Raw genomic sequence first — 24,043 nt, forward strand, 5'->3', positions numbered from 1 at the left:
TAGCCGAAGATATCACGTTTTCTATCCAACTAAGTACTAAAAGACTTGCATGCAGCTGCCCTAGGCGAGCAAAAACTGACAGCAGCTTGTCCAAAGGACAAAAAAAGACCAATCATCATTTCAAGCTCTTTTTAAGACCTAAACTTACTCGGAAGCTTTGAGGGTCCCACCAAGTAGTTTAACATAAGACTTGGGAAACCATCCCATATCGCCATTGAGTTCCCCAGACCACCACATATCCTGCTGTTCTTTTACAATAATAACATCATTTTTGTTGAAAGATAAGTGGTCGTCCTTTTTCGCTCTGTAAGGATACAAAGCCATAACTCGGAAACCTTCTGATGTTGACTGCTGGCTGGTTGTCGCTTTAGGAGTCTAAAAAAGAAAACGGAAATATTGTGACACGGTTATAAAAAGGTATTTAAGGTGACTCGACCCAGTTTTTTGGGGGGCGTACCATCCTACTTTGAAGATCACTGGTATCCCCACCTTTACTTTTATCGTAAGTCTAACACATAGAATGGATAACATATAGATCAATCTACAATATAACATAAAATTTTTGGCGATCGGAGTAAATGTCACGTGGTTATAATGCCACGCCCCTTTGAGGTCTGAGTCGAAAATCTGCAGTTGCCGGCATTTTTTCGTGAAAATCTCTCGGCTACACATAGTGCGCATTAGTGCCTTACACTGAACAGAGTTTCACCAAAATCGCAAAGACCCAATTCGAGAAATTCAGCGGTTTCCAAATTTAGGTCATAATTTATGCGAAAATGATAAGCAAACTTTACACGGATTATATCTAATAAACTATGAGATTTATCTCTTTATTTTGGGCATCGTTATAACAGATGGGTCCTTGCAAGTCAGCAAAACGCTTTAGGGCCTTGTAAATGCGCGCGATTTCGAGCAAAGCAAACATATAGAAATTATAGTTTTCGCTATTTGTTGACGTTTGTCAGCGTTTAAGAGTCCTTCTCACGAAAAAAGCATTTTCTTAAAAATTCGTAGTTTTTTTTCCTTCAAATTTTTTCAGGGCCACTATTGATTAACTAACTACCCGGACTCTGAATCTCATGGTCATTGAAAAACTGTGACATTATCTTCTATAAGCCCAAACTTGAGTAAACATTGAAGATTTTTAGCGTTTTGGCTGAGTTTGTGCTTTGGGAGTTGTCTATTGTTTCTTGTCTGTCATTATACAGCATTCTTGTTCAGCACGCGTGCAATGACCACGCTTGGCTTACTTCCGAATGCTCACCGAGATATTCCCGTCACGAGTTGGTTTAATTATTGGCTTGCATTAAACCTATGAAAAAATGTTATTTTTTTAATAGAAAGTAGATTTAGTGTGTAGCACTTCTTGATTTTTTTTGCAAAGGCACAAGAAGCACGAGAATTGATTAAAAATTGTGACTTAAACCTCTTTGTATCACGCGATGGCCTGTCTCACTGTACCAAAATTATTATATCTCGGTGAGCATTCGGAAGTCAGCCAAGCGCGGTCATTGCACGCGTGCTGAACAAGAATGCGGTATAATGACAGACTAGAAACAATAGACAACTCCCAAAGCACAAACTCAGCCAAAACGCTAAAAATCTTCAATGTTTACTCAAGTTTGGGCTTATAGAAGATAATGTCACAGTTTTTCAATGACCATGAGATTCAGAGTCCGGGTAGTTAGTTAATCAATAGTGGCCCTGAAAAAATTTGAAGGAAAAAAAACTACGAATTTTTACGAAAATGCTTTTTTCGTGAGAAGGACTCTTAAACGCTGACAAACGTCAACAAATAGCGAAAACTATAATTTCTATATGTTTGCTTTGCTCGAAATTGCGCGCATTTACAAGGCCCTAAAGCGTTTTGCTGACTTGCAAGGACCCATCTGTTATAACGATGCCCAAAATAAAGAGATGAATCTCATAGTTTATTAGATATAATCCGTGTAAAGTTTGCTTATCATTTTCGCATAAATTATGACCTAAATTTGGAAACCGCTGAATTTCTCGAATTGGGTCTTTGCGATTTTGGTGAAACTCTGTTCAGCGTAAGGCACTAATGCGCACTATGTGTAGCCGAGAGATTTTCACGAAAAAATGCCGGCAACTGCAGATTTTCGACTCAGACCTCAAAGGGGCGTGGCATTATAACCACGTGACATTTACTCCGATCGCCAAAAATTTTATGTTATATTGTAGATTGATCTATATGTTATCCATTCTATGTGTTAGACTTACGATAAAAGTACAGGTGGGGATACCAGAGAGCTTCATATTAGGATGGTATCCCCCCAAAAAAACTGGGTCGAGTCACCTTAATGTGATAATTTGCAATTTATTGGTGTCACATGGTAAGCCTTCATAATATTCCACCATCAACATTTTACAATCTGAGTGGTGCATGGACAGTTAAATCATTAGGCTTTCAAAGGTTTGGCAGCGCACTACCGGTAAACAATTTTTTTTTATTTATCAAGAAAGCAAGAAAATAATCCACCAGAAAAGTACAGATGTACATGTACCTTTCATTTATATAACGAGGTAGTTCAATTATATTTTCTTACTCGGTCCCAAATTTCGCGTATAGTTATGAACGATGAATGAAGATCAAATAAAAGTAAATATATAAATAAATTAGTTTTAAAAAAAAGTCACTATAAGATTTAACCACAGCTGCCATGCACAAGTGTTTTCTTTATCTTTCCTTTTCAATGACGTATTGTATTTCCCAGTTTTCAAGAACATAAAAAGAAACAATCAAGAAAACTCTCATTTTTACAGTAAACAGCCAGCAACACTTTTACCAAACTAAAACGTCTAAAAATAAAAAATAAGTTCTAATGAGACCCTAAACTGTTGTTTAGAAAACAAAATTGAGATCCAAGCTTTTGCTATCAACAGCATCACCAGGGATCTAATATTTTTACCTATGCTGCTGAAGGACAACATGAACAGTTTATCAGCTAAACAAAAGGAATTGTTCCCTACTCAGGGTTGAAGACTGAATTGCAGATTTTTCTATTGGTTTTTTTATTAATGTTTTTGTTGTTGAGTACAGTGGAACCTTGATACAACTTCTATAATAAAGAAGTCCTCGGTATAACAAACCATTTTCTTTACCCCAGTAACAGTCAAATAATGCAAAAGTAACACGATGTAACGAAACCTCATTATAGTGGACAAATTCTGCCAGTCCCTTGGCTCTTTGTTATATCGATGTTCCACTGTATAGCAGGGCTACAATCAAACCTCTACAGTGTATTATAAATACATGTATAAGAGATCATACTCTATTAATTTTAGCAGCTAGAGTCAGAGAAAAATGACAGGAAAATATAATTGTTTACAGGACTCCTACTAAACAGCCACGTCCCTTTCTCAAGAGAAAGAAGTTTGACCGTATTCATTCCAGTAGATATAAATAAGCTTGTAAAGGTTGTTCTGGGGCCCGTTTCTCGAAAGCCCCAATAATTAACGGGCCTGTAAAGCTCTTGTTGTTTACATGAAAGATAGAGGTTGCAATAGTTTTGCATCTAACATGACAAAACTATCGGTTAATGAAACAAAAATATTAATGGAGTAATTTGCTAGCCAGGATCCGCGCTCTTATTCTTTTTATTTCCGGATTTGAATATTTGATTTCGGGCCCGAAAAGTTATCGGGACTTAGGAGAAACGGGCCCCTGGCCCTGTGCACGGAAATCCACGATTTGGATTTCTAGCCCTGTATTCCTGATACTAAAGCCCAGAATTCTGGATTCCAAAAGCATAATTTTTCTGGATTCTAGATTCCACAAGCAAATAGTTCCTACATCATGAGGAGACAATTATTTTTTTCTCTAGCACTTACCTCAGCCACTGTGACATTTGAATTTGAAGAGGTTTGACTAGCAAAAGCTGACCCACCAAGAGAGCCCCCAGATGCAAACTGCATGCTGAGTGCTGCAGCAAGCGACTTGACTGTAGATGAGCTATCTGGAGGTGAAACACTAATGGTGTCTTGCTTCCCTGCACCTTTAGCTTCTTCCTCGGTTATTTTTTCCACATAGTTTTCAGGAAACAGACCTTTCTTCCCATTTGTCTCACCATACAGCCACCCTGGAGGAGGTTTTTTTGCACCTTGGTCAATCTGAATGAAAATTGAAAGACAGTGATTAGCTGACATAAATAATGATCGTTTGGGTGAGTGTAGTCCTCAAAAGACTTCTGTTGACAGAAGCTGATGTTTCAACAAACGTTGGATAAGTCAGTCATTAGCAGAGTTGCAACTCTGGTGATAGTCTCCCAAGCAGCCGTTTCTGTCTCTTCACGCAACACTCTGTGGTGAGACAAAAACGGCTGCGTGGGAGACAACTCTAAGTTCTGTACAGACTGTTGAAAAAAATGTCAGTCACTGTTTAATAAGAGTACTACAAGTATCTGCTACATCAACCCAGATGACTTATGACATGACTCCTAGGTTCAAATCATTTACAATGAAAGAAAATAATCAGTTTTTATTAATAATTTTGTCACCAATAATTGCCCAGATAAGCAGTCATCTACATGTACTGTATACTGACTGCAAATAAAATTTTCAGGAACTTTTTTGAAGTGAGTAGTCAATGCTTTTTCCTCTGTAGGGCTGACCATCAAAGATCACAGTTTTGTCATAAGAATTACTAAGTTATCATGAATGTACATTATAAAGCTGTATCTTACCACAACAATATCGCCTTCATCCAGCTGCAGCTCATCAGGGTTTCTGGGTTCAAACTCATACAGGGCTTTGTAGTATTCTTTTGGTGTAACCACTGGTTTAAACAGATCTGCAAATAATAGAAACACAACGAGTTAGCAATTGATGGTCCATTCATAATGCCGAAAACGAAAACTGCTTACAGTGTACCTACATGTATAGGCCAAGAGTAAAACAGCACAGCTAATAATAATATTTGGGCATTTGGGCTTGAAGGTTCAAATTAATGGTCTCAACCTAGTTTGATTCTCATTTTTTTTTTCCTAAACCTTATAATAATGTTTATGACGATGAACAATTGGCATTGGGACACAAAGGAATCTGGGTCATGCTCTTTTCAGCCCAGCCCCCCCCCCCCCTCCCCCACTTTCCCCCCAACCGCCCTAGTGGAAGGAAGGCAGCACCCATGCATGAGTTGCTGTAGTGCATGATTTCAGAGACTGTGTCTTTTTAATCTAATATACCTAGTTATGTGTTTTCTCTTCTTTTCCTTAAAAAGAAAAAAATTCTGGAGAACCCCGTAAACAAGGAACTAACAAAAAAAGTGGTGAAGTCCTTTGTTGTTTCGATTTTGAGCAAAATAATCAAAATACTACCATTAAGCACTTTTACCTCCTAAGTCTTACAATTAAATTATATTTGCTGCCGGGCATCAGCCGGCAGCACCCATATTCTTGAGCGATTTGAGATTTTTTGGTTCGATGGTTCGATGGTTCGATGGTTCAATGGTTCCATGGTTCAATCAGCAAGGTGACCAATCAGCAAGTGCTTAGCTGCCGCGCCTGTTTTTCTCTTCAGAGCAACCCGCCAGTTTGTTTTGTTCTCATGTGAGTTTAAGATTTGTGCAGAAGTTGTAGTACATCGGATGTTTGCTGTCTTTTTAAACAGCCTAAACGGTAAGAACAGTTCAAGAACTATTGTACGGGACATTTTTTCGTTTTTTTTTTTTTAATGCTAGGTTTCAAGATTAGTTGTAGCGAGTATTTTTTGTCACACAGATTGTTATCTCGGAAATCAGGATTGTAAGTTGTGATCGGCGTGTACTGTACGTCTACCTGACCTGTGAATAAACAAGTTTTGGCCTTTAGTCTTTACGTTATTTGTTCGCAACTCTTCTCGTCATGTACACAATGATTGTTCGATGAAGAAATAGTCTATCAGCACTGCTGTTGTTAAAATGAATTACAAAATCATGTTGAAACTCTGGCGAGTCAGTATCTGAATGTAAGCATATTTGTCATTGTGATCGGTTCATTTTTGTATTTTACTCTGAGTGCATCATAATTCTATGTTATTGACTTTAAGAAAAAAATTCATATGTTTAACTGTTCTACATACTGTCTTTGTCCTATTCGCATCGCAACTCACGGCAGCACTTCCCTTCTCAATGAGAACTTCTAGTTTAAAATTATTTTAATTCTTTAACCCTTTAAGTCCCAATATCCACATACAAATTCCCCAAACTGGTCTCCATACACTTCCTTGAAGAATTATTTGAGAGAATTTGGTAAAAGATCAAATATTTTTCTCTTTGTGATCATTTTGTTAATTCTCATAGACTTTGCCCATGATAGTCTATGGATATCATTAGGAGAAAATTGATAATATTCTTAAATATGTTAATATTCTTACTGGTGGGCGGTGCTCTAACATCTGAGCCTTGCTCCTTAATTAACTGTTGCATTGCCAACACTTTCTGCTTCACGTCTCCACCAGACGTCTTGGTAGTGCTGGTCTGTTCACTGCTAATTTGTCGCACGGTAGCTACACTCCTGAAAGGATCAATGTTAGATGATATGCTGCTGGGTGGTAAGATTTTTGATGGAGGACTTGTTACCAGCATCTGCTGTTGCTGGACCAGAATCTTATCTTTTTTTATAAGCTGCTGTTTTTTGAAGTCTTCCTGACGTCTTGCTTCTTCCGCTTGTTTGGCTTCATTAAGCCGTCTTCTCATTTCCTGTTCTTTTCTTTGTTTTTCCTGTTCTTGGTGCATGGCTGTATAAAATAATGTAGAAAAAGATGAAAGTGATGTCATATGAGAAAAATCTGTCTTTTAAAGGCCATTTGATTGCACTAGCTAAGAAAAAGCATGAAAAGCAATTAACCAGTAAAAAGAAAGGAAGTTGCAACAAACAACAAAATAGAAAATGTTTTTAGTGGTTGTTATATTTTCAGAATTCATCTATAACACATAACACTGTCAAACTAAAACCTTACATCAAGAGAGTGTTAAAATAATGCAAAATGTGTCACATACAAAGAAAAATTATGTAACATTAATGAAAACCAAATTAATAAGAGTACTTAAGAGTACAGGCTTAGTTCTGCTGGCTTTTACATTTTGTAAGCATTTGTTTGTTGATAGTGACAAATGCTTCAACATCATACATGTAGTAGACTTCTTTATACAGAAGATTCGAATAACCATCATGAGCTGTCAAAAGCAGTCCTTAGTTCATTGATTGTTCCCACATAAAATGTAAACCTCTGTTCAATAATCTTATGTGTCATCATTAAGGTTTAAGTGGCTGGGGCCCGTTTCTCGAAAGTCCCGGTAACTTTTCAGGCCCGCAATCAAATATTCAAATTGAAATATAAAGAATAAGAGTGCAGGTCCTGGCTAGCAAACTACTCCATTTCGTTTCATTAACTGATAGTTTTATCACGTTAGATGTAAAACTATTGAAACTTCGATCTTAAACGTAAACGGAGACAGCTTACCGGGCCCGTTAATTATCGGGACTTTCGAGAAACGGGCCCCTGGTCTCTTAGGGAAATGAGCCACTCATTTATCCGATGCTTCCTCCTACACTGTACATGTATCTTTGTTGTGTTTGGCTCATTTTCAACCTCAGAGTTAAAGAAAAGGTTATTTAAAAGGCTTGTTTATAGTGAAGAGTGAAATTAGCTTATCCAGCTAGTTTACAGACACTCCACTCAAGTACTAAGAAACAAACAATAATTCAAATATTACACAACAAAATTAAAAACCCTAACTGGCAGGAGGCAATCAGTTCAAACACAAAACGTTTCATGTACCGAACCTAATACTTACTGTATTTCGGTCGCGTCGTTCGACCCAAATCTTATAAGTTTGACATTTGATTCAGACATCGAACATAATTAGTTGGACTCAATTCATTCTCATGATCTGCAATGATCTAAAATGATTACCAGTCAAAATAAATTATAGTAATTTATGCATTAGGTTGAGCACATGAAAAATCTGACCTGAGCACTGAAACAATGTTGCTCCACATGTGGGCCACTCGCACTTAACTCATAGGTTGACCCAAATTAGATATGTCAGACTTAATTGATTCAAACGTTAATCTTTTCATGTCCTTAACTGAAGGGATTACATTCAGTACATGAAAAGTTCGATGTTTGAACTGCAGTAACCTTCTACTAATTACGGCCCAACCTCTCCACTAAACAACTCTCACCTTCTAATTCCCTTTCCGTTTGTCTCCTTGCTTCTTCTTCCTCTCGTTTCCTTTTAGCCTCGATCTCCTTTCGCTGCCTCTCTTCCTCATCTTTTCGTTGTTTCCAAGCGGTGTATTCTCTCTGCTTTGCTTCTGAAATTTGCTGTAGTCTGGTATTTTGACCAGAAAGTTGCGCAATACTCGTGTTCAGGTCCTAGAGGATTGGTAAAAGTGGATTACAGTTTTGTGTCTGAATGTCTGTGTTTGAGCTACAGGTATACAATAGCTTAATTATTACTGTGGTATAGGAAACTCTCTTAAATGACTTTACTTGTACTTACTTTGACTTGTGCATTCATTGTGTCTAATTCTTTTAACTTTTCAGCAAGGACTCTCTCCATGTTGTTCTGTAAAGTTTGCAGTCGTCTTAGGTTTCCTCGTGAATCTTGAACACTTGCCATTAAATTCCCATGCGTGTCCCCTGAAAATTCAGTAACACTATTTTAAATTTACACAAGGCATATAATGGTGTGATGCTTACTTAGTGAAACGACTTCTTGCAAGTTGAAATGATACATGTATTACAAAATCAAGTTGTATCATTCTAGTAGCTGGTCATTCTTAGCAATTAGTGGTTTACTTGCTGCCCCATCATGGACTCACATCTTTTTTGAGGTTAGTTGATTTATTTCTATTATCACAGATACATGTCACTGTTTGATGTTCACTCATGTCACTGTACTATTTATCTTGTCCATGTCAAAGAAAGTATTGAGAAAGTCACAACTCGCATATGTTGCAGTTAATAATTATTTTATTCCAGTTAATTTTTGGTTTTCCTTTGTTTTAAATTAATTAGCATACATAACCATGCCTAGAAACAATGGAAAAATAAAAATTAACTACAACATGTACAAGAACAAATGTGCAATGTCTCGGAAAAATTATTTTATAGCTGTCAGCACAAACATTAATTTAATTTTGAGTGAGCTGATACACAAGGACTTCCTTCATGTAGTTCTTTAATCCAAAACCCCTTTATTAGCAACAAAAGAATAAATAAGAAAAAAATTTAATACAAGGTACCTAATTTGTTCGTATCACATTGATTAACTTCTTGAGCAAGCCTTTCACTCTCTTTTTTCATTACTACTATTCTTTGTTGAGATTCCTAAAAAAAGAAACACACACAATAACAATGCCAATACAAATAATATGTGTTACAATTACATTTTTGTACCTGTGATGGGTGACCTGTCACAGTTAGAGGAATGGTATTAATAGGTTTTTGAGCTGTGTTACATGTATGTGATACACTGTACAGTGTTGCTCAGAGATCAGCCTGTGCCAGGCTTTCAGTCAGTGCAGACAAGCAAAAAAAGCAGACAAGGAGGGAAAAACAAGCAACAAAAAATGATGGAAAGAGAGATGGGGAGAGCCTGCAAGCATCTTTTAGAATACCTCAGTCTGCCCACTACAGTGTACCTTGGCCACTTCCAGAAAAACCATTTTATACAGGCTCCACTTCTCTATCTTTCTTCAACTCCCTTGCTGCTTTCTTGCAACTTTTCTCAACATGCTTTGTAAGACTGACATTATACTGTTTGTCAGATAATTCAGCAGGAGAATTTCTAGTGGTTTATCAGTAGCCATTCAGGGCTTTCTTTTGGATGGCCCAAACCTGGAAATTCTAGACTTACCTTGATATCACACTGCACTCTACTTATTTCTGCAAATCTCATCTCTCTACTCTGATTTATAAGGTTCAGCGATGTCTGACACTGCATACAGGTCTGTCTTTCATTATCTAAGGTCTCTTGTACCCCATTTTTGGCCTGGCTCTAGAAAAGAGTAAAAAATAAATGTGTCACAAATTCAAACGAACAAAAATGTACAATAAGAATTGGATTCAAACAAACAAAAAAGTTCTTTAGGAATGAAATACAGTTTATCTACATTGTCTTGTTTTAGTAGAAAAATATATCAAACCTTGAAATGTAAAGGAGCTACCCAAAAGTCATCAAAGGCTGACAAGGATGCATTTTCCCTTAATCATATTGTACAGTATAATATTATGCACTTGCATTTTATTAATTCATGACACAATAACAGCAACAAAAAACACTTACAACTTTGAGTAACTCTTCCTCCAATTTCTGAACCCTTGATTTAAGGTTGTTGACAATATCTTGCTCTAAATTCTTGTGATTTAATAATTCTTCTTTTTTTCGTTTTTCCCATTCTAGTTGTCGTTGTCTCTCAGCTTCAATTTGAGCAGCCTAAAAAGCAACAAAATAATATTAACAGAGACAGTGTGGAACTGAAACAAAGTTTCATGGGTACCAGTTTCTCCCATCACCGTAAGCAGGGTACATATACACTCTACTGCTAGTCAATAAAAGTTGTATTAAAAAGTTCTAACTACACAAAACAAACGAAAAGAACTTTCATGAACATGAATTTTCTCTAAACTCAGGGATGACACTGAGATTTTAAGTTGCTGGGTAAACACAACAAGTACAATATAGGTGGGGAATAAAACAACTAGGGATTTCTTTTGGTTCTATTATTCTTCTATTTTCCTTTAAAAGTAGCCAGGGGCTACGAAGTAGCTGGGGGAAATCCCCAGCCCTCGTCTCTTACTGACAGCCCTGAAACTGCCGCTTAATCATATTTTAAACACATGACTGGTGGCTTTAGTGTATCAAGGCAATCAAAAGTTGGATGCAAGGATCGTCAGTTAGGATCCAAATATTTGTATTTAGGTCAACTTCAAATTCAAATCAGCTTGAAAAACAAGTCAAAATCCTAGGTAAGTAATCCTAAACAAGTAAACTGTGTCAATTACTTCATGGATTTCAGAGTTATTTGTTGGTCGCGAGTTGACTTCTTGGTTCTTGTTGATGATTTGGAGGCAAGATGACTGTTAAATGGTTCAAGTAGACAAGCCTTCATAAATTCCATCATCAACACTAATTTAATCTCTGAGTGGTGCATGGACAGTTTAATCATCAGGCTCAGTTACAACTTTGACAACCACAGCATTATGTATTACCAGTAGGATTTTTTTATCGTCTGTGCTAATATTAGCCATTTTCCCTTCTTTATTGCATCCTTTTTTTAAGAAGAAAAATTGCATAAGTAAAAACTGAAATGCATTAATATTACACAATGTATTCTATACAGGCCTGCTAAAACTGCTTTGCAATCTGATGTGTAAATTAATAATACAATAATGTATCTTTGTTTGACTGATTTTGCACCTTCTTCGTCTTTAATACACCGTTCATGTGCATAATAATATATTCCACAAAGTCCGAACCAAAGGTTACAAAACACACAAAATGTACATGAAAGCTCACTTTTTCCCATCTTTGTCCTCTCCCGACCTTTCCCCTAACAAGGAAGCATGTTTGTACACAGTAGGTCAATATTGTAGTCCCAAAACCAATGTCTGGAAATCCCGCTTTGGGACACCAATGTAACAGAGCCTTATACAGGTGTATGTAGTACAATGTACGGACAATATGTACAGTACACAGGTGTATAAACATTTTGGAACATTTTATGTTCCCGTGAAACTGCCCACCTACCCCTCCCCTTAGCCAACACTTTGCTCTAAGTAAGAACTAAGCGTCAATGTTGGTTAAGAAAGGGGTACATTGTAGGTGGGCAGTTTCCCAGAAATGTAAAATGATCCAACATTTTCTTACAAGTCTCTGTTGAATCATTTTCTTTCTCAAGGCTTCTTGTTCTCTCTCCATTTCAAGCTGCTGCTGCCTCTGCTTCTCTAACTCAGCTTGTCGTTTTTGTTCAGCTTCAAGTTTTGCTCTTTGTCTCCTTTCTTCCTCCAATGCCTCTTTCCTCTCCCTCTCATCCTTTTCTTTTTTCAACTTTTCTTGCAATTCCATGCGCCTTCTTTCAAGTTCTAAGCGCCCCTTTTCAAAATTGTCTTTTCTCTTGTCCTCAAAAGTGACTGTGAATAAAAATGATTTATTCCCATTAGTGATAAAAGGCATTATTATTGAAACTGTCAAATACATGAGTCAAGTACACATAGCCTGGCCTGCCTAAGAAAATAAAAATGATATTGGAACTTCAGCGTGGACTTGTAGTGGCCCTTTTCAACTTGGCATCACTGTCATCATCTCGTGCCAAAATTATGACCGCGTGCAAAGCAAGTTGCGTCCAAAAGCAACATATCTGAATCTGAAATAAAACATTCTAGTTTGGCCAAGTCTCAAGAGATTAAGAATCTGAAGACTTAAGTGAATACTGCATACATACATATATACATTGTGTATAGCCAACTAATTTTAAATCTCCAATGTTTTGTACTGCAAACAATAATATTATTAAAATCAGATCAGCAGTTACTTACAGTCAACATGAGAATTGCTTTTTTCTTAGGTTTTCAAACCTGCTTTAGGCTTAATTTGGTAATTATTTAAGGGTCTTATTCCATGTGCTGGTCCATTAAATGCCTCACTTACAAATTGTCACACTGTTAGATCTTGATTTGCCTTCCAAACTTCCACTTCTTTCCCGACCACTGTCAGACCTCTCTCTGCCATCTTGAACAGGAGGGAAGTTAGTAACTGTGGCTTGTCGTGACTGGTATGATGGAGGAAGTAGCTCTGGTGGTACTGAAGGTGGCAGGGGCTGACCAAGCTTTGCTATCTCAACAAAGTGCATCGCCAAGGCAAACTCTTCTATATTAAGCTGTCCATCTTTGTCTAAATCAGAAAGATTCCTGACAAGAACATGCATTGTAAAGTTAGTGCCATGTAATTCAAAATTCATGCTTAAGAGTGTATGAACTTACTTGTTGGGTTATGTGATGTGCATATACAGTTGTACTGTGGTTTAGCTTTATTCTTGTTGCAATTTATTTTTCTTGTTTCAAAGTATGTAATATTTACTTTGAAACAAAGAAAAACAAAGTATGTTATAATACTTTGAAACAAAGAAAAATGAAACTTAAACAGAGATTAAAGTTAAACCAGGTAGCATTCATTGACAGATTCTTAATCTTTTGTAAACTGGGATTAAAACCTACGCTACTTAAGTTACTTCGATGTCAATAATGATATAAGTACACATGTATGCATATATGCAGTGTACATAATTATTTTGTATGATTATATTTACCATCAAAAATTAAACCAGTTGGTACATGCAGCTTAACAAGCAAGTTGTTTGGTACGCTGTACATGCACACTTGTTTTTATCACTTCAGATTCACAATAAGACAATAGATGATATCCTGTAAACCCTCACCATATTTGAGCTAAAATTCCTTGTGAAAGACCAGATTGAATTAACATACTCCTAGCTTGATCACCTAAATTTAAAATGAAAAAGAAAAAAAAAGCTCAAAGCTTCACTATGTGCACATATGCATGGAAAGCACATGAGTTCCACAGGCAAATCATAAAATTTCACCTGTAACTACCAGACAAATAGAACAAACTAAAAATATTTATCATGATTATGAAAAAAGCAACAGCTGTAACCCTTCAGATGGTGCCTCCGTAATCACGGGAAAGTGAGAAATGTTCTTATAGAAAGGCATAACAACTTAGAGGTGGTTCCAGAAAATAATATCCATACCCCCCGGGGTGGTCAAAAGTAGCCCGCTGCCAGCGAAAATCGCCGCCTCCTTAGTTAGTATCAGCCGGCTACCCTGCTTGGCATTTCTTTATGGATGGCATTTTTTAAATAAAATATCCCTGGACTGGCCACTTACTCTGACAACTCAGCTGTCTACTTTAAAACTTTCTGACAACCCTGACCCCTTCACCCCAAAGACAGAGTTTTGGTTTTAATCTACATGTGTTTGTACTCACCCCAGCTTGAATTTCTACTCCAGAGTGTGTTAAGTACATATACATGTAACCCTACATGTATTTCTGGGATGTCCTTTTCTGATTTTTGAATAGAAGATGTACATTAAACTATCTAAATTATTTGGTCATGCTGTACCCCAGCCCTCTCTCATCCCCCTGAAAACATGATCAGCATCACAGCAAAGGCACAATTTGAACAATCCCTACCTGATAGAAATCCTGCCTTTTTAAAGTCGTTTGCTTTGAACATTTGGTTATATTTAAGTCTATGTGCAGGAGTGATTGTCCCATAAGGTCCGGGTGCTGGGCCAAAACCTCCAGTCAGTGAATTCGTCCGCTGGACATTACCTAAACCAGGCCCAAAGCTGGTTTGAAGTTGATTTCCTGGTCCATTAAGTAATGATGCATTTGAGGAAGCTGCGTTAAATCCGCTACTCATACCAATGTTTAATGAGCCTGAGAGAGAAGTTGACGGAAGGGTTGCTGATGAGGATGGTCCAAATGATGAACCAAAGACTGAAGAAGAAGAGGTTGGTACCGCTCTTGTTTGTGGTGGGGACTGGTTCACTCCAGACCAGGAAATACTTGATGTAACAGATTTATGTGGCATGGTCATCATGCCAACCTTAGAGAAGCCATTGGACACTGGTGGATTTCCCGACTGACTCCAATCTGTTGTAGGTTTAGTTTTCTGACCCACAAGAAAAGTACTAGGCATGGAAGTCATTCTCAGACTGTTGGGAAGTGATGTCGGCAGTTCAATTCCTTTTAGCTTACTTTGAATAAGATGTACTGCAATGGTGAATTCCTGCATGGTCATCTTGCCATCACGATCTATGTCTGCAAGGTTCCTGAATAACACAACAAAGAACAGAACAACTGTCACTGAAAGTAATTCCAAACAGATTAAAGGTACACTGTACAAGCAAGTGATATGTAATCCAAAGAGGTTAAAATTATGTCCTCATAGAAAACCCAATAAAGCACACTTTCATTTACATGTATATGAAGGAAATGCAAGCACTTTTAGTAATAATCGAGAAATAGGAGTATGGACTGTAGACATGTAACTGTATGGAAGTGTACATGTACAGAGTACAGTCTAACCTCTCCTTAAGGACACCTCTTTTATTACGGACAGTTCATTTGGTCCCAGAAGTGCCAAAAATCAAACATGCCCTACCTCTATAATATGGACACCTCTGTGAAGTGGACAATTGGTTCTGTCCCTTTTGGTGTCCGTATTAAAGAGGTTTGACTGTAGCTGTTTCACAACATAAAATTGAAAGTACATTTCACAATGTAAGGTCAAATCCATCTTAAAGCTGTAACTGGTCATTGTCTATCACGAACGTCACTTATTTGCTGCCTAAGTTCTTTTGGCTCTCTTTTCCCTTTGTGTCAAATAAAAGTAGGTGAGGGCAATGCTCACAGACACCAGAGGAACTACCAGGCCCTTGGTAGTCTCCCTCGCAGCCATCCCGTCTCATCATGCAATGCTCCTCCCCAAGAAACGGCTGCTCACATTCCAGTCACATTCCTTTCCAGTAAGCTGTTGTTTTATCAAACCACAGAAATGACCAATCATTTATCAGCAAAGTGAAAATGACGTCAGTTTTCATGCAAAGAATGACCCCTGTGATTTCTAGTTACATCAGAGTGGTCAGCCCCAACGGGCCAGGTTCCGTTTTGCATTCATAAACACTGAATCAAAGATTGAAAACACTTGGCATTGAAATGGGCGAATTCTAACTATTCAATGCTTGGTATAAAACCTTAAAATCAGCAACTTTTCCATTGAGGAAAAAATTTAGGGGCACGAAACAACTAATTGTATCAGATTATCAGCATTGATCATCAGGCCTGTCACATGCATGTAGACACACACGGGATATTATATTTTTTCAAAAATCATTAGAATTGCAAGTAAGAAAACGTAAATACCGCTTTAAGTGGACATCAAATTCAATTCTCACACTGGATAAGTAGTGAAATCGTAGCAATTTCAAATCCGTTTTATTCAGAACTAATGTATCTAACGAGACAAATAATGGCCTTCTGGGAGACAACTTGACACCACATGATATGTTAGAATGCTGGCTATGATTGAATGGCATGTGAAAGGATAATTTGGGGCAAAACAGTTCCAGAAAAGAGAACCACAGTTGTGATTGGCCCAAATTGGGAGAGGAATGTGGTTTGTTTGTGAGCAGCCGTTTCTTGGGGACGAGTGTTGTGTGACGAGACAAAAATGGCTGCAAGGGAGACTAAGCCCTTGGTGACAGCTCTACAGGTTTTTTGCCTCTAACAAAAGGTGTTGAAAACTGTATTGGCACAGTTGGTCATTTGCTTACTTACAGTACAAGACAGTTAAACACAGGTATGACTGTAAAATTAACTGAGTCCTTTAATGTCGCAAGGAAACACTTTATAGTTGTACATGGTGTTTTAATGTATTCTAGAGTTTGAAATTTTAACTCAGTTAAACAATGTGAATTTCCCTTAGTCTAGGATACATTTAAATTTTTGTTACTAAATTAAAAAGCTCTATAACCTGAGGCCAAGGAAATTTTATAAGAATACTACTGTACATGCCCACAGCTCGTTTTGCATTGTTACCAAACCTTAAAAAAATAGAACAAAACTACATTGTATAATATTTAATGTACCGATTCAGAAGTGGATTAAAAAAAAGTTCACCAATAAACTCACCATATCTGACCTAAGACCATTGGAGGAAGATTGGACTTGAGGAAATACTTTTTGGCTTGCTCCCCTTGGGAATTTGAAAGTAAAATCACAATAAGCTCTTTTTTTACTCATACAGTGTAAAACACAACACGTATTGACACAAACTGGCAGCATAAACAGAGAAATATAACACCCTTAATTCAACTGTCTATATTATTGTGCTGGGAAATTAATTTTACAGGGCTTTAATTGATGTTACATGATTGTACAACAAAATCCTTTGAAGATGGACATAAAATCAAGTGGACAGTCAACTGATTACCCTGTTAGTTAGAGAAGTTGCACTGAGATAAGAATAATAATACAGGGTGGTCACTAAGATTTCAAATTGCAGAGAAAATTATGCTATTAGTATGAGGGGAATAGAACAGCTAGAAAGTTCCTTTGGTCTATTTTCCAGCAAATTCTTATGAAGGTAGCCAGGGGCCATGCCCATGGTCACTGAGAGAAAAACCCAGCTCTGGGTCCTCAGTAACAGCCCTGATAAAAATGATAATATTAATAACTTGATAATAAGAATAGTATTTAGACACCTGTACAATTCTTTGCACCATACAAAAGCCAAAAAAATCACTATCTGCTTGACTATTTAATTCAAAAGATCCCAAGCATAGAACATCATTTAGTTTATGTGGAATTTCTTCCAAACATTTGCAAGTTCCTCGGCAGTTTCAGAGTATGAAAGGAAATTTTTCTTGTGGATATTTTTAAAAAAGCACTTTGACACTCTTTGAATGGTGTTTCTGCGTATCCTTGGTATCTCTTTGAGGCATTTAAAATCTTCTCTCAGTTCTCATGCTCTGCACTGCCAAAATAGCTGAACCACTGCATGGCCTTGTTCGTCCACTTTACATGTGTAAATTTTTCGTTAGTTGAGAACTGTTGAATGAAATAAAAAACTTCCAAATTTGGTCAGCAATAGCTGGCGCAGTTATGAAAAATTAGCCAGGGTATTAAGCCAATAACAAACAGAGGAATATTTTGAAAGAATGAAAATAAAAAATAATGGAGAAACACTTTTTCCTGTTTCAGATTTTCTGTTTTGATGTTCTCAGCGAGTTTCATATTCGCAAAGAAATTTACGGTCTTTGCGGTACTCTTTATTAATAAGAAGAAACTTAATTTCACTTTAATCTTCATTGTGAAGTCTTATACCCAGCTGGCTTTTATACCTGTCAGAAAACCACTGATGGGATTCAGACTCTGGAAGGTCGCCTCATGTTTGGTCCGGTCCTCCGATGTTACGACCCACGATGCTGTAGAATTCAGATAAAGAAAAGATACATAAAGGAAACTATTTACTAAAACAAAGACGGGCAATAACTGATCGCTAATTTAAATTGTAAAATAAGCTTACTTGGAAGGGATGAGCCAATCCCAACGGGCGAAGAGGAGGCGAGTTGTGTAGCCATCTTGGTCACTTCTTAGCCATAACAAAAGCTCCTTTACAGAAACCGTCTCACTTTGAGGCGCTTCTAAGTTCCAGTCACCATTGCTGTACAAAATCATGCATCCTCCAACTCCGTGTGTATGAGATCAAGCGAATCAAGCAGGAATTGTCGCGATCCTTGAGGGTACAATATTGCTTTGAATTAGAGGCAATTTAACGACGATTCTCACAGCGCCGGGCCGAGTCTTATAGACTGATAACTTGGTTAGCTTATGATTAACAGTAAAAGTTTAAAACTGTGGAGCAAAAAACAAAATTCGCAGAATGAATGCTTTGATGGAACAGGCATCCATAACATACCCTTCAGGCATTCGACGGAAACAACACATGTCTTTTGCGCATGCGCTTCGCAACGACTGAGTTTTAGGCATTCTGGGTAATATTGATGCGAAGAACTGGGTCTCCCCGTTTATTCAATATGGCTGACTGTGTCTTGAGGCTGTGTATTTGTATGAAAAAGGGCCCATGAAAAAGTAAAACTGTTTCGATTCCTTTGCTAAACAGCTGTTGAGTAGACTCATAATGGGAGGAAAAGATAAACAGCGGACTAAAGGAAACGTTAAGGTATGGTAAATAGAGTTTGGCTCCCTCCCACGGTCGTTTTTAGGATGAGAACCATCAATAACCTACTTCCTTAGCACTGCTGGTCCGCACGTGACGTCACGACGGGCTTGTTGGTGTTCAAAAACAAAAGCTTTTCTCTCCTTTAGGAACTAAACTCTAATTCTGTTGTCTTGATCCCCAACATGGGGGCATCAGAGTCACTATTTTACCATTTTTTAGGCACTGGAATCACATTTTTATCCCCAAGAGGGATAGGAATTTGATTTTTCCTTGTTTGGAAGCAGTCAGAGTATAGAATTCCTATTCGAGAGTGCAGCTGGAATCTGGATTGGCATCCATATATAGCCTGGGCACCTAAAAGGGGCCTGTTGCTACCGCAGAGAATCATGCAGTGCTGTCAACTCTCCCGGATAATCCGGGAGACTCCCGATTTTGAACCGTATCTCCCAGTCTCCATATTGGAGCCTGAAATCTCCCAGATAATAGCCAAAGTTTGCCATTTCCTGTAGACTTGACTCTCTGACAATGACATTTCAATATTTTGCATTGTTTGAGCTATTTCATTTTATTTTGTTTTGTTTTGTTTGTTTGTTTGTTTGTTTGTTTTTTGAGCCATTTTGTGAACATTGAACATTTCCTTTTATAAAATAACTGAGATAGTACGCGTGATCTGATTGGTCAAAAACCTATGGTTTATTATACCGGTAAACCCATAGAAAAAGGCATCCGGACCACGAGCCATAAACAAAACCGGCTATTGATCTGCAAACGATTTTAGAAAGGCTAAAAAACAGAACAAGTTACTTACCCAGCCCTTCTTAATATTAAAAGCGTTGGTTTCCACATTTTATTACTGAGCGTCACAATTCGCTACTGCCATAGCTTTAGAAGTTATAAAGTACAAAGCTGGAAAGCAGTTTACATTTCATGACGATGCCAAATCGCTGAGAAAGACAACAACTGTGTGAATTTCTGGTGTACAAAGTCTCCAGGAAAACTTAACAATGTGCCAACCAGCAACAAAACGGATAGTTTTAGCATTCTTGATTTATTTTATCTCAAACTTAAATTCCTTAATGAAAGAAATTGTTCCAAAAAGAGATCTCTGATCAAGATATGGTACAAAATGGGCCGCTGTAGGTTGTAAACAAGCTTCCAACGATGATGAAAGATGTCAGAGTTTTGGGCTGGTTTTTTCCAACATTTGCACAAATTATTCTGTGATATCGATGCCATAACCTACCTCAAACCACCTCACTTCACGAATCGACAAATGTGACCTTCTTTGGGAAAACGTACACTAACGATATTTCGTTAAACGGTTAGACCGTTAGCTGTCCGTTAGTCATCCGTTAGATGATTCAATGAAAATCGTTAGAGGCGTTAGGCAATTCGTTAGCAACTCATCCGTAGCCGTTAGAGCGTTAGTTGTATCCGTTAGAGGTGTTAGTCAATTCGTTAGCAACTCATGTATATCCGTTAGAGCGTTAGTTGTATCCGTTAGAGCGTTAGTCCAGGAAACTAAAGCGTTAACTGACGATTCTATTGCTTTGCTGATCAAGGCCGCTGCCTTATGGGCGCCCTGTCGTCAGAGGTTTCTACGATTAATTTTATTCGCCCGCGGGCGACCGAAATTATAAACAAGGAGTCCGCATCGGGCACCTGAAACTAGTGATTCTTGCCAAACCCGTTTCCCAACGTCCAGTGAACGAACGACACAATTCCCTACCCGTTCTACGCTTTTGAAACGAAAAATTAACATCAAAATGCTTGGTCGTCGGCTGTAGGCAAAAGATACCGACGATAAGAAGTAAACAAACAAGCACACGTCTTGAAATCCGCTTCTCTGCAGACTTCCGCTAATTGATCTCGAATGAATTGAATGGTTGCAGGAAAACCTTCGGTATAAAAGTCATGACCTTCTTCCCGTCTTTTTGCCTTTAGAAACGTTGCTGTTGTGTGTATTTTTAAATGAAAAGATGCAAGCAAGCAAGATCCATTGTTGGTTAATTGAAATTACACATGATATATGCAAATTTTTCTTGCATCTACAACTATTGATCAGATTGTTCCGTTTTCGATCTCGATACGAACGGTACACTCAGTTGACTCGGAGATTTCTTAGATCATTTATTCAGGTTGTATCTATGTCCTTCTCCTTTTTTGGTACGTTTTGTGGCAATTTCTTTTTAAAAGATAGACTTAGACGAAATAAAACAACTTTTCGTTCTGCTACACAACAGTTCTTTGTGTCGTCACGCAACGCTCAACACAAAGAATGGCTGTGGCTGTGTGGCAGACTTTGCCAAGTATATGTAACCGTCCTAAAACTTAATTTCGATTGAATGCCGCTTTAATGTAATGTGGGAGCCGCTCGTCGGGGCTTAAAGCGGCGACAGAAAGAGACAAAAAATAGATAAGAGAATATCGCAATATCACTGCAGCTCGCGTTCAATAAACAACAAAACTGTCCCCAAGTCCCAAGCGGAATCGGCAGGCAAATGTATAATTTCCATGACAACAAATGACGCTTTAACTGGCGTGCACTTGTTTACTCGCGTGCATTACACGAAAGTGACAAAGTATGGCAGACACCGAAAGTATAGTGAGAGAAGAAACTCCTAACGCGGTAATCGAGAGAGCTAAAAAATTCCTACGTGAAGGCTGTGGATGTTCGCGTGGTTCGAAAGGGGGTCCCTGTTCAAGAGAATTTAGAGAAGAAACGGTGCTAAACCTTCCTGAGCACGAAAAGGCTGACTACATAAAAGCCCAACAGGAACATTTGGACTGCGCCCAGACTGAGAGAGACTTTTACAGACAAACTTGTTTAGATTCAGCAGCGACTTTCAAGCAAATAGAAGAGGAAATGAATTTGAACGAAGAACATGAACCGTGTTCATTTAATGGCACCATGCATTACTCTTTTGATTATGCGCAACAAGTCCACTTTCCAAGCAACCCGATGCAACCCGGGCCGATCTATTTTAAGACCCCTCGCAAATGTGGAATTTTCGGAGTCATGTGCGAAGGTGTACCCCGTCAAGTAAACTATTTAATTGACGAAGCTGCGACTGTTGGTAAGGGGGCCAATGCTACAATAAGTTACGTTCATCACTTCTTTTCGCGTCATGGTCTGGGGGAAACAGATGTTCACTTAAATGCTGATAATTGTTCGGGACAGAACAAAAACAATTACTTTTTATGGTATTTAGCATGGCGGACTGCAACTGAACTTCATCGTAATATAAACTACTCCTTTCTCATTGCTGGACATACTAAATTTGGCCCAGATCGTTGTTTCGGGATTCTTAAGAAGTCATTCAAAGTCAGTTTTATTTCTTCACTTTATGAACTTGCTAGAATGGTGGACACGTCAAGTAACGCAGGAGTCAACAAAGCTCAACTGGTAGCCAATATGTGACTACGGCAAAGAAACCTTTCTCCACCACTGACATATTTCCATCGGTCGCTGTACGTTCATATAAAGTTACATGCGACAACTTCGCAAATGCAGCCACGTCGTTACCGCAGCATTTCTTGATCATAATTAAGTCCAGAAAACAGATCTTAAACCACTGCGGCTTGTAAGAAGTGAATGAAGTCCTCTATTACAATAGCTGTCAGTTCCGTCTGTAACAACGAAATTCTTACGGATCGACTCAACAAAATACAGCTGCGTACAGTCTGATGTTCAATTGATTTCTACTTCTGTAGTAAACAAACCATGAACGTATTCTTTCATTGTACGTTCGCATGAATATGTGTTGACTTTTCCTGTAAAACAACTTTCATTAGTTATCATGTAATGAGTGCAAAAACTTGTGTTTTGAAGTGCTGCTGTTTATTGTTTGACTGAATGAGTTTTGAGAAAGTTCAACGCTATTAAATCGTGAGTCATGATTGGCTTATGATGACTTTAGAGAGAAGACATGACTTGATCACGGTACTAGAACCATATTTTTTGCCTAAATACTCCATTCTATTAAAAGTTATTTTATAAAAGCAATAGACCACACTTTCTATGGGTTTACCGGCGTGATAACCCACTTGGGATGTTGGAAGAACACTCGAAAAGCTTGTAAATCACTCGCCTTCGGCTCGTGATTTACAAGCTTTTCTCGTGTTCTCCCAACATCCCGCGTGGGTTATCACGCCGGTAAACCCATAGAAAGTGTGGTCTATTGCTTAAATAAACTCCAGTATGCCATTGAAATATAAGCAATAACGTGATTGGTGGCAAGTTAACCAATCAGGTCAAATGTTACAATTCCAACAACATATTTTTTGTGCGTTTTTGGAGAATTGAGGTCATATGCAGTGCATTATGACGTCATCTACCAATCCTCATTATTTGAAGACTTAAGGGGTTGACAGGCCTGATCGTGCCTTCCAGCCATAAAGGGATTTCGGATAAAAATGGTATTTCCCAAATGACATTACATCCATGATTTAATTTCTTTGAGTACATTCAGATTCACTCTGTATTTATAAACCATCTTTAATTTAGCCTTCCAGCAGTGGTCGTGCTGCAGCGCTGATGTCTAAGGATGGCACTGTGGGTTTTGTTGGTTTCGGAGGATTGATGGGAAGCCCAGGATCGAGTAACCTTGGTTATGTACCAATGGCTGCTGGTGCTGTTGAAGATGTTGATGCTACTGTTGACTCAGAATTTAGGATGGTGATGAGGAAGTTAATGAAGAGAGACTCAGTTACAAAATTGAAGGTACTCATGGCCATGGTGCAAACCTAAAAAATAGATTTGAGCTAATTGCTAATCTTAATATTCTTAAAACTGAATCGTTGGATAATGCAATTCTAGAGCTCTGATTGGCTTTATAACCATCATGGTATATGAGCCATTAGAGCGGTTTTCACTTGACTGTCGAAAGGGATTGGTTTTGGTTTTGGTTTTGGTTTTACTACGCCCTTTGGTTGGCTAGTGTATTTACTTTGGTTTTGGTTTTACGACAGTCAAGTGAAAACCGCTCTATACCATGCTCTCCAATTATGGTAATTGTATGCGTCTGCTCAAAATCAAAAACAAGCGGAAAGTCAGTTGTTTTTACAAATAAAGTGGGAAGAATTCTCGACATTTTGTGAGCGTTTTATTAAAACAAAATTCTACTAGTGCTTGTGGGATAATTATGAGATGATTATAGCCAATTCGACGCTATGCACCTCATTGGCTATCTACCATCTCAAGTGCACTCGTGGAATAATTGTTAAATAATAAATATTATTTTGTACACCAGGGCTAAGTTGTT

General features: G+C 38.0%; 3 protein-coding genes across 3 annotated transcripts in view; 2 read left to right on the forward strand and 1 right to left on the reverse strand.

The window, feature by feature from the left end:
• LOC140953131 (intersectin-1-like) overlaps nt 1–18,555 on the reverse strand; it is a 57,771-nt gene extending 39,216 nt beyond the window's left edge. The window contains exons 1-16 of the mRNA XM_073402636.1: nt 18,123–18,555; nt 17,938–18,021; nt 16,727–16,790; nt 14,222–14,865; nt 13,446–13,509; nt 12,659–12,918; nt 11,879–12,141; nt 10,295–10,444; nt 9,866–10,006; nt 9,252–9,336; nt 8,507–8,646; nt 8,187–8,379; nt 6,373–6,735; nt 4,704–4,810; nt 3,853–4,131; nt 149–375 (exon numbers count right to left, since the gene is read on the reverse strand). Coding sequence (XP_073258737.1) covers nt 149–375; nt 3,853–4,131; nt 4,704–4,810; nt 6,373–6,735; nt 8,187–8,379; nt 8,507–8,646; nt 9,252–9,336; nt 9,866–10,006; nt 10,295–10,444; nt 11,879–12,141; nt 12,659–12,918; nt 13,446–13,509; nt 14,222–14,865; nt 16,727–16,790; nt 17,938–18,021; nt 18,123–18,177 — 3,119 coding nt within the window. The 5' untranslated portion in view covers nt 18,178–18,555. The remainder of the gene's footprint in view (nt 1–148; nt 376–3,852; nt 4,132–4,703; nt 4,811–6,372; nt 6,736–8,186; nt 8,380–8,506; nt 8,647–9,251; nt 9,337–9,865; nt 10,007–10,294; nt 10,445–11,878; nt 12,142–12,658; nt 12,919–13,445; nt 13,510–14,221; nt 14,866–16,726; nt 16,791–17,937; nt 18,022–18,122) is intronic.
• A 125-nt stretch (nt 18,556–18,680) lies between these two features.
• Nucleotides 18,681–24,043, forward strand: part of LOC140953161 (E3 ubiquitin-protein ligase listerin-like) — a 30,016-nt gene continuing 24,653 nt past the window's right edge. The window contains exons 1-2 of the mRNA XM_073402664.1: nt 18,681–18,779; nt 23,287–23,502. Coding sequence (XP_073258765.1) covers nt 18,738–18,779; nt 23,287–23,502 — 258 coding nt within the window. The 5' untranslated portion in view covers nt 18,681–18,737. The remainder of the gene's footprint in view (nt 18,780–23,286; nt 23,503–24,043) is intronic.
• Nucleotides 21,516–22,200, forward strand: LOC140928892 (uncharacterized). Its single transcript, XM_073379047.1, has one exon. It carries the CDS (start codon nt 21,646–21,648, stop codon nt 22,198–22,200), a length of 555 nt encoding a protein of 184 aa, XP_073235148.1. The 5' UTR covers nt 21,516–21,645.

Source organism: Porites lutea, chromosome 1, assembly GCF_958299795.1.
Source record: "Porites lutea chromosome 1, jaPorLute2.1, whole genome shotgun sequence".
Taxonomy (NCBI): Eukaryota; Metazoa; Cnidaria; class Anthozoa; order Scleractinia; family Poritidae; genus Porites; species Porites lutea.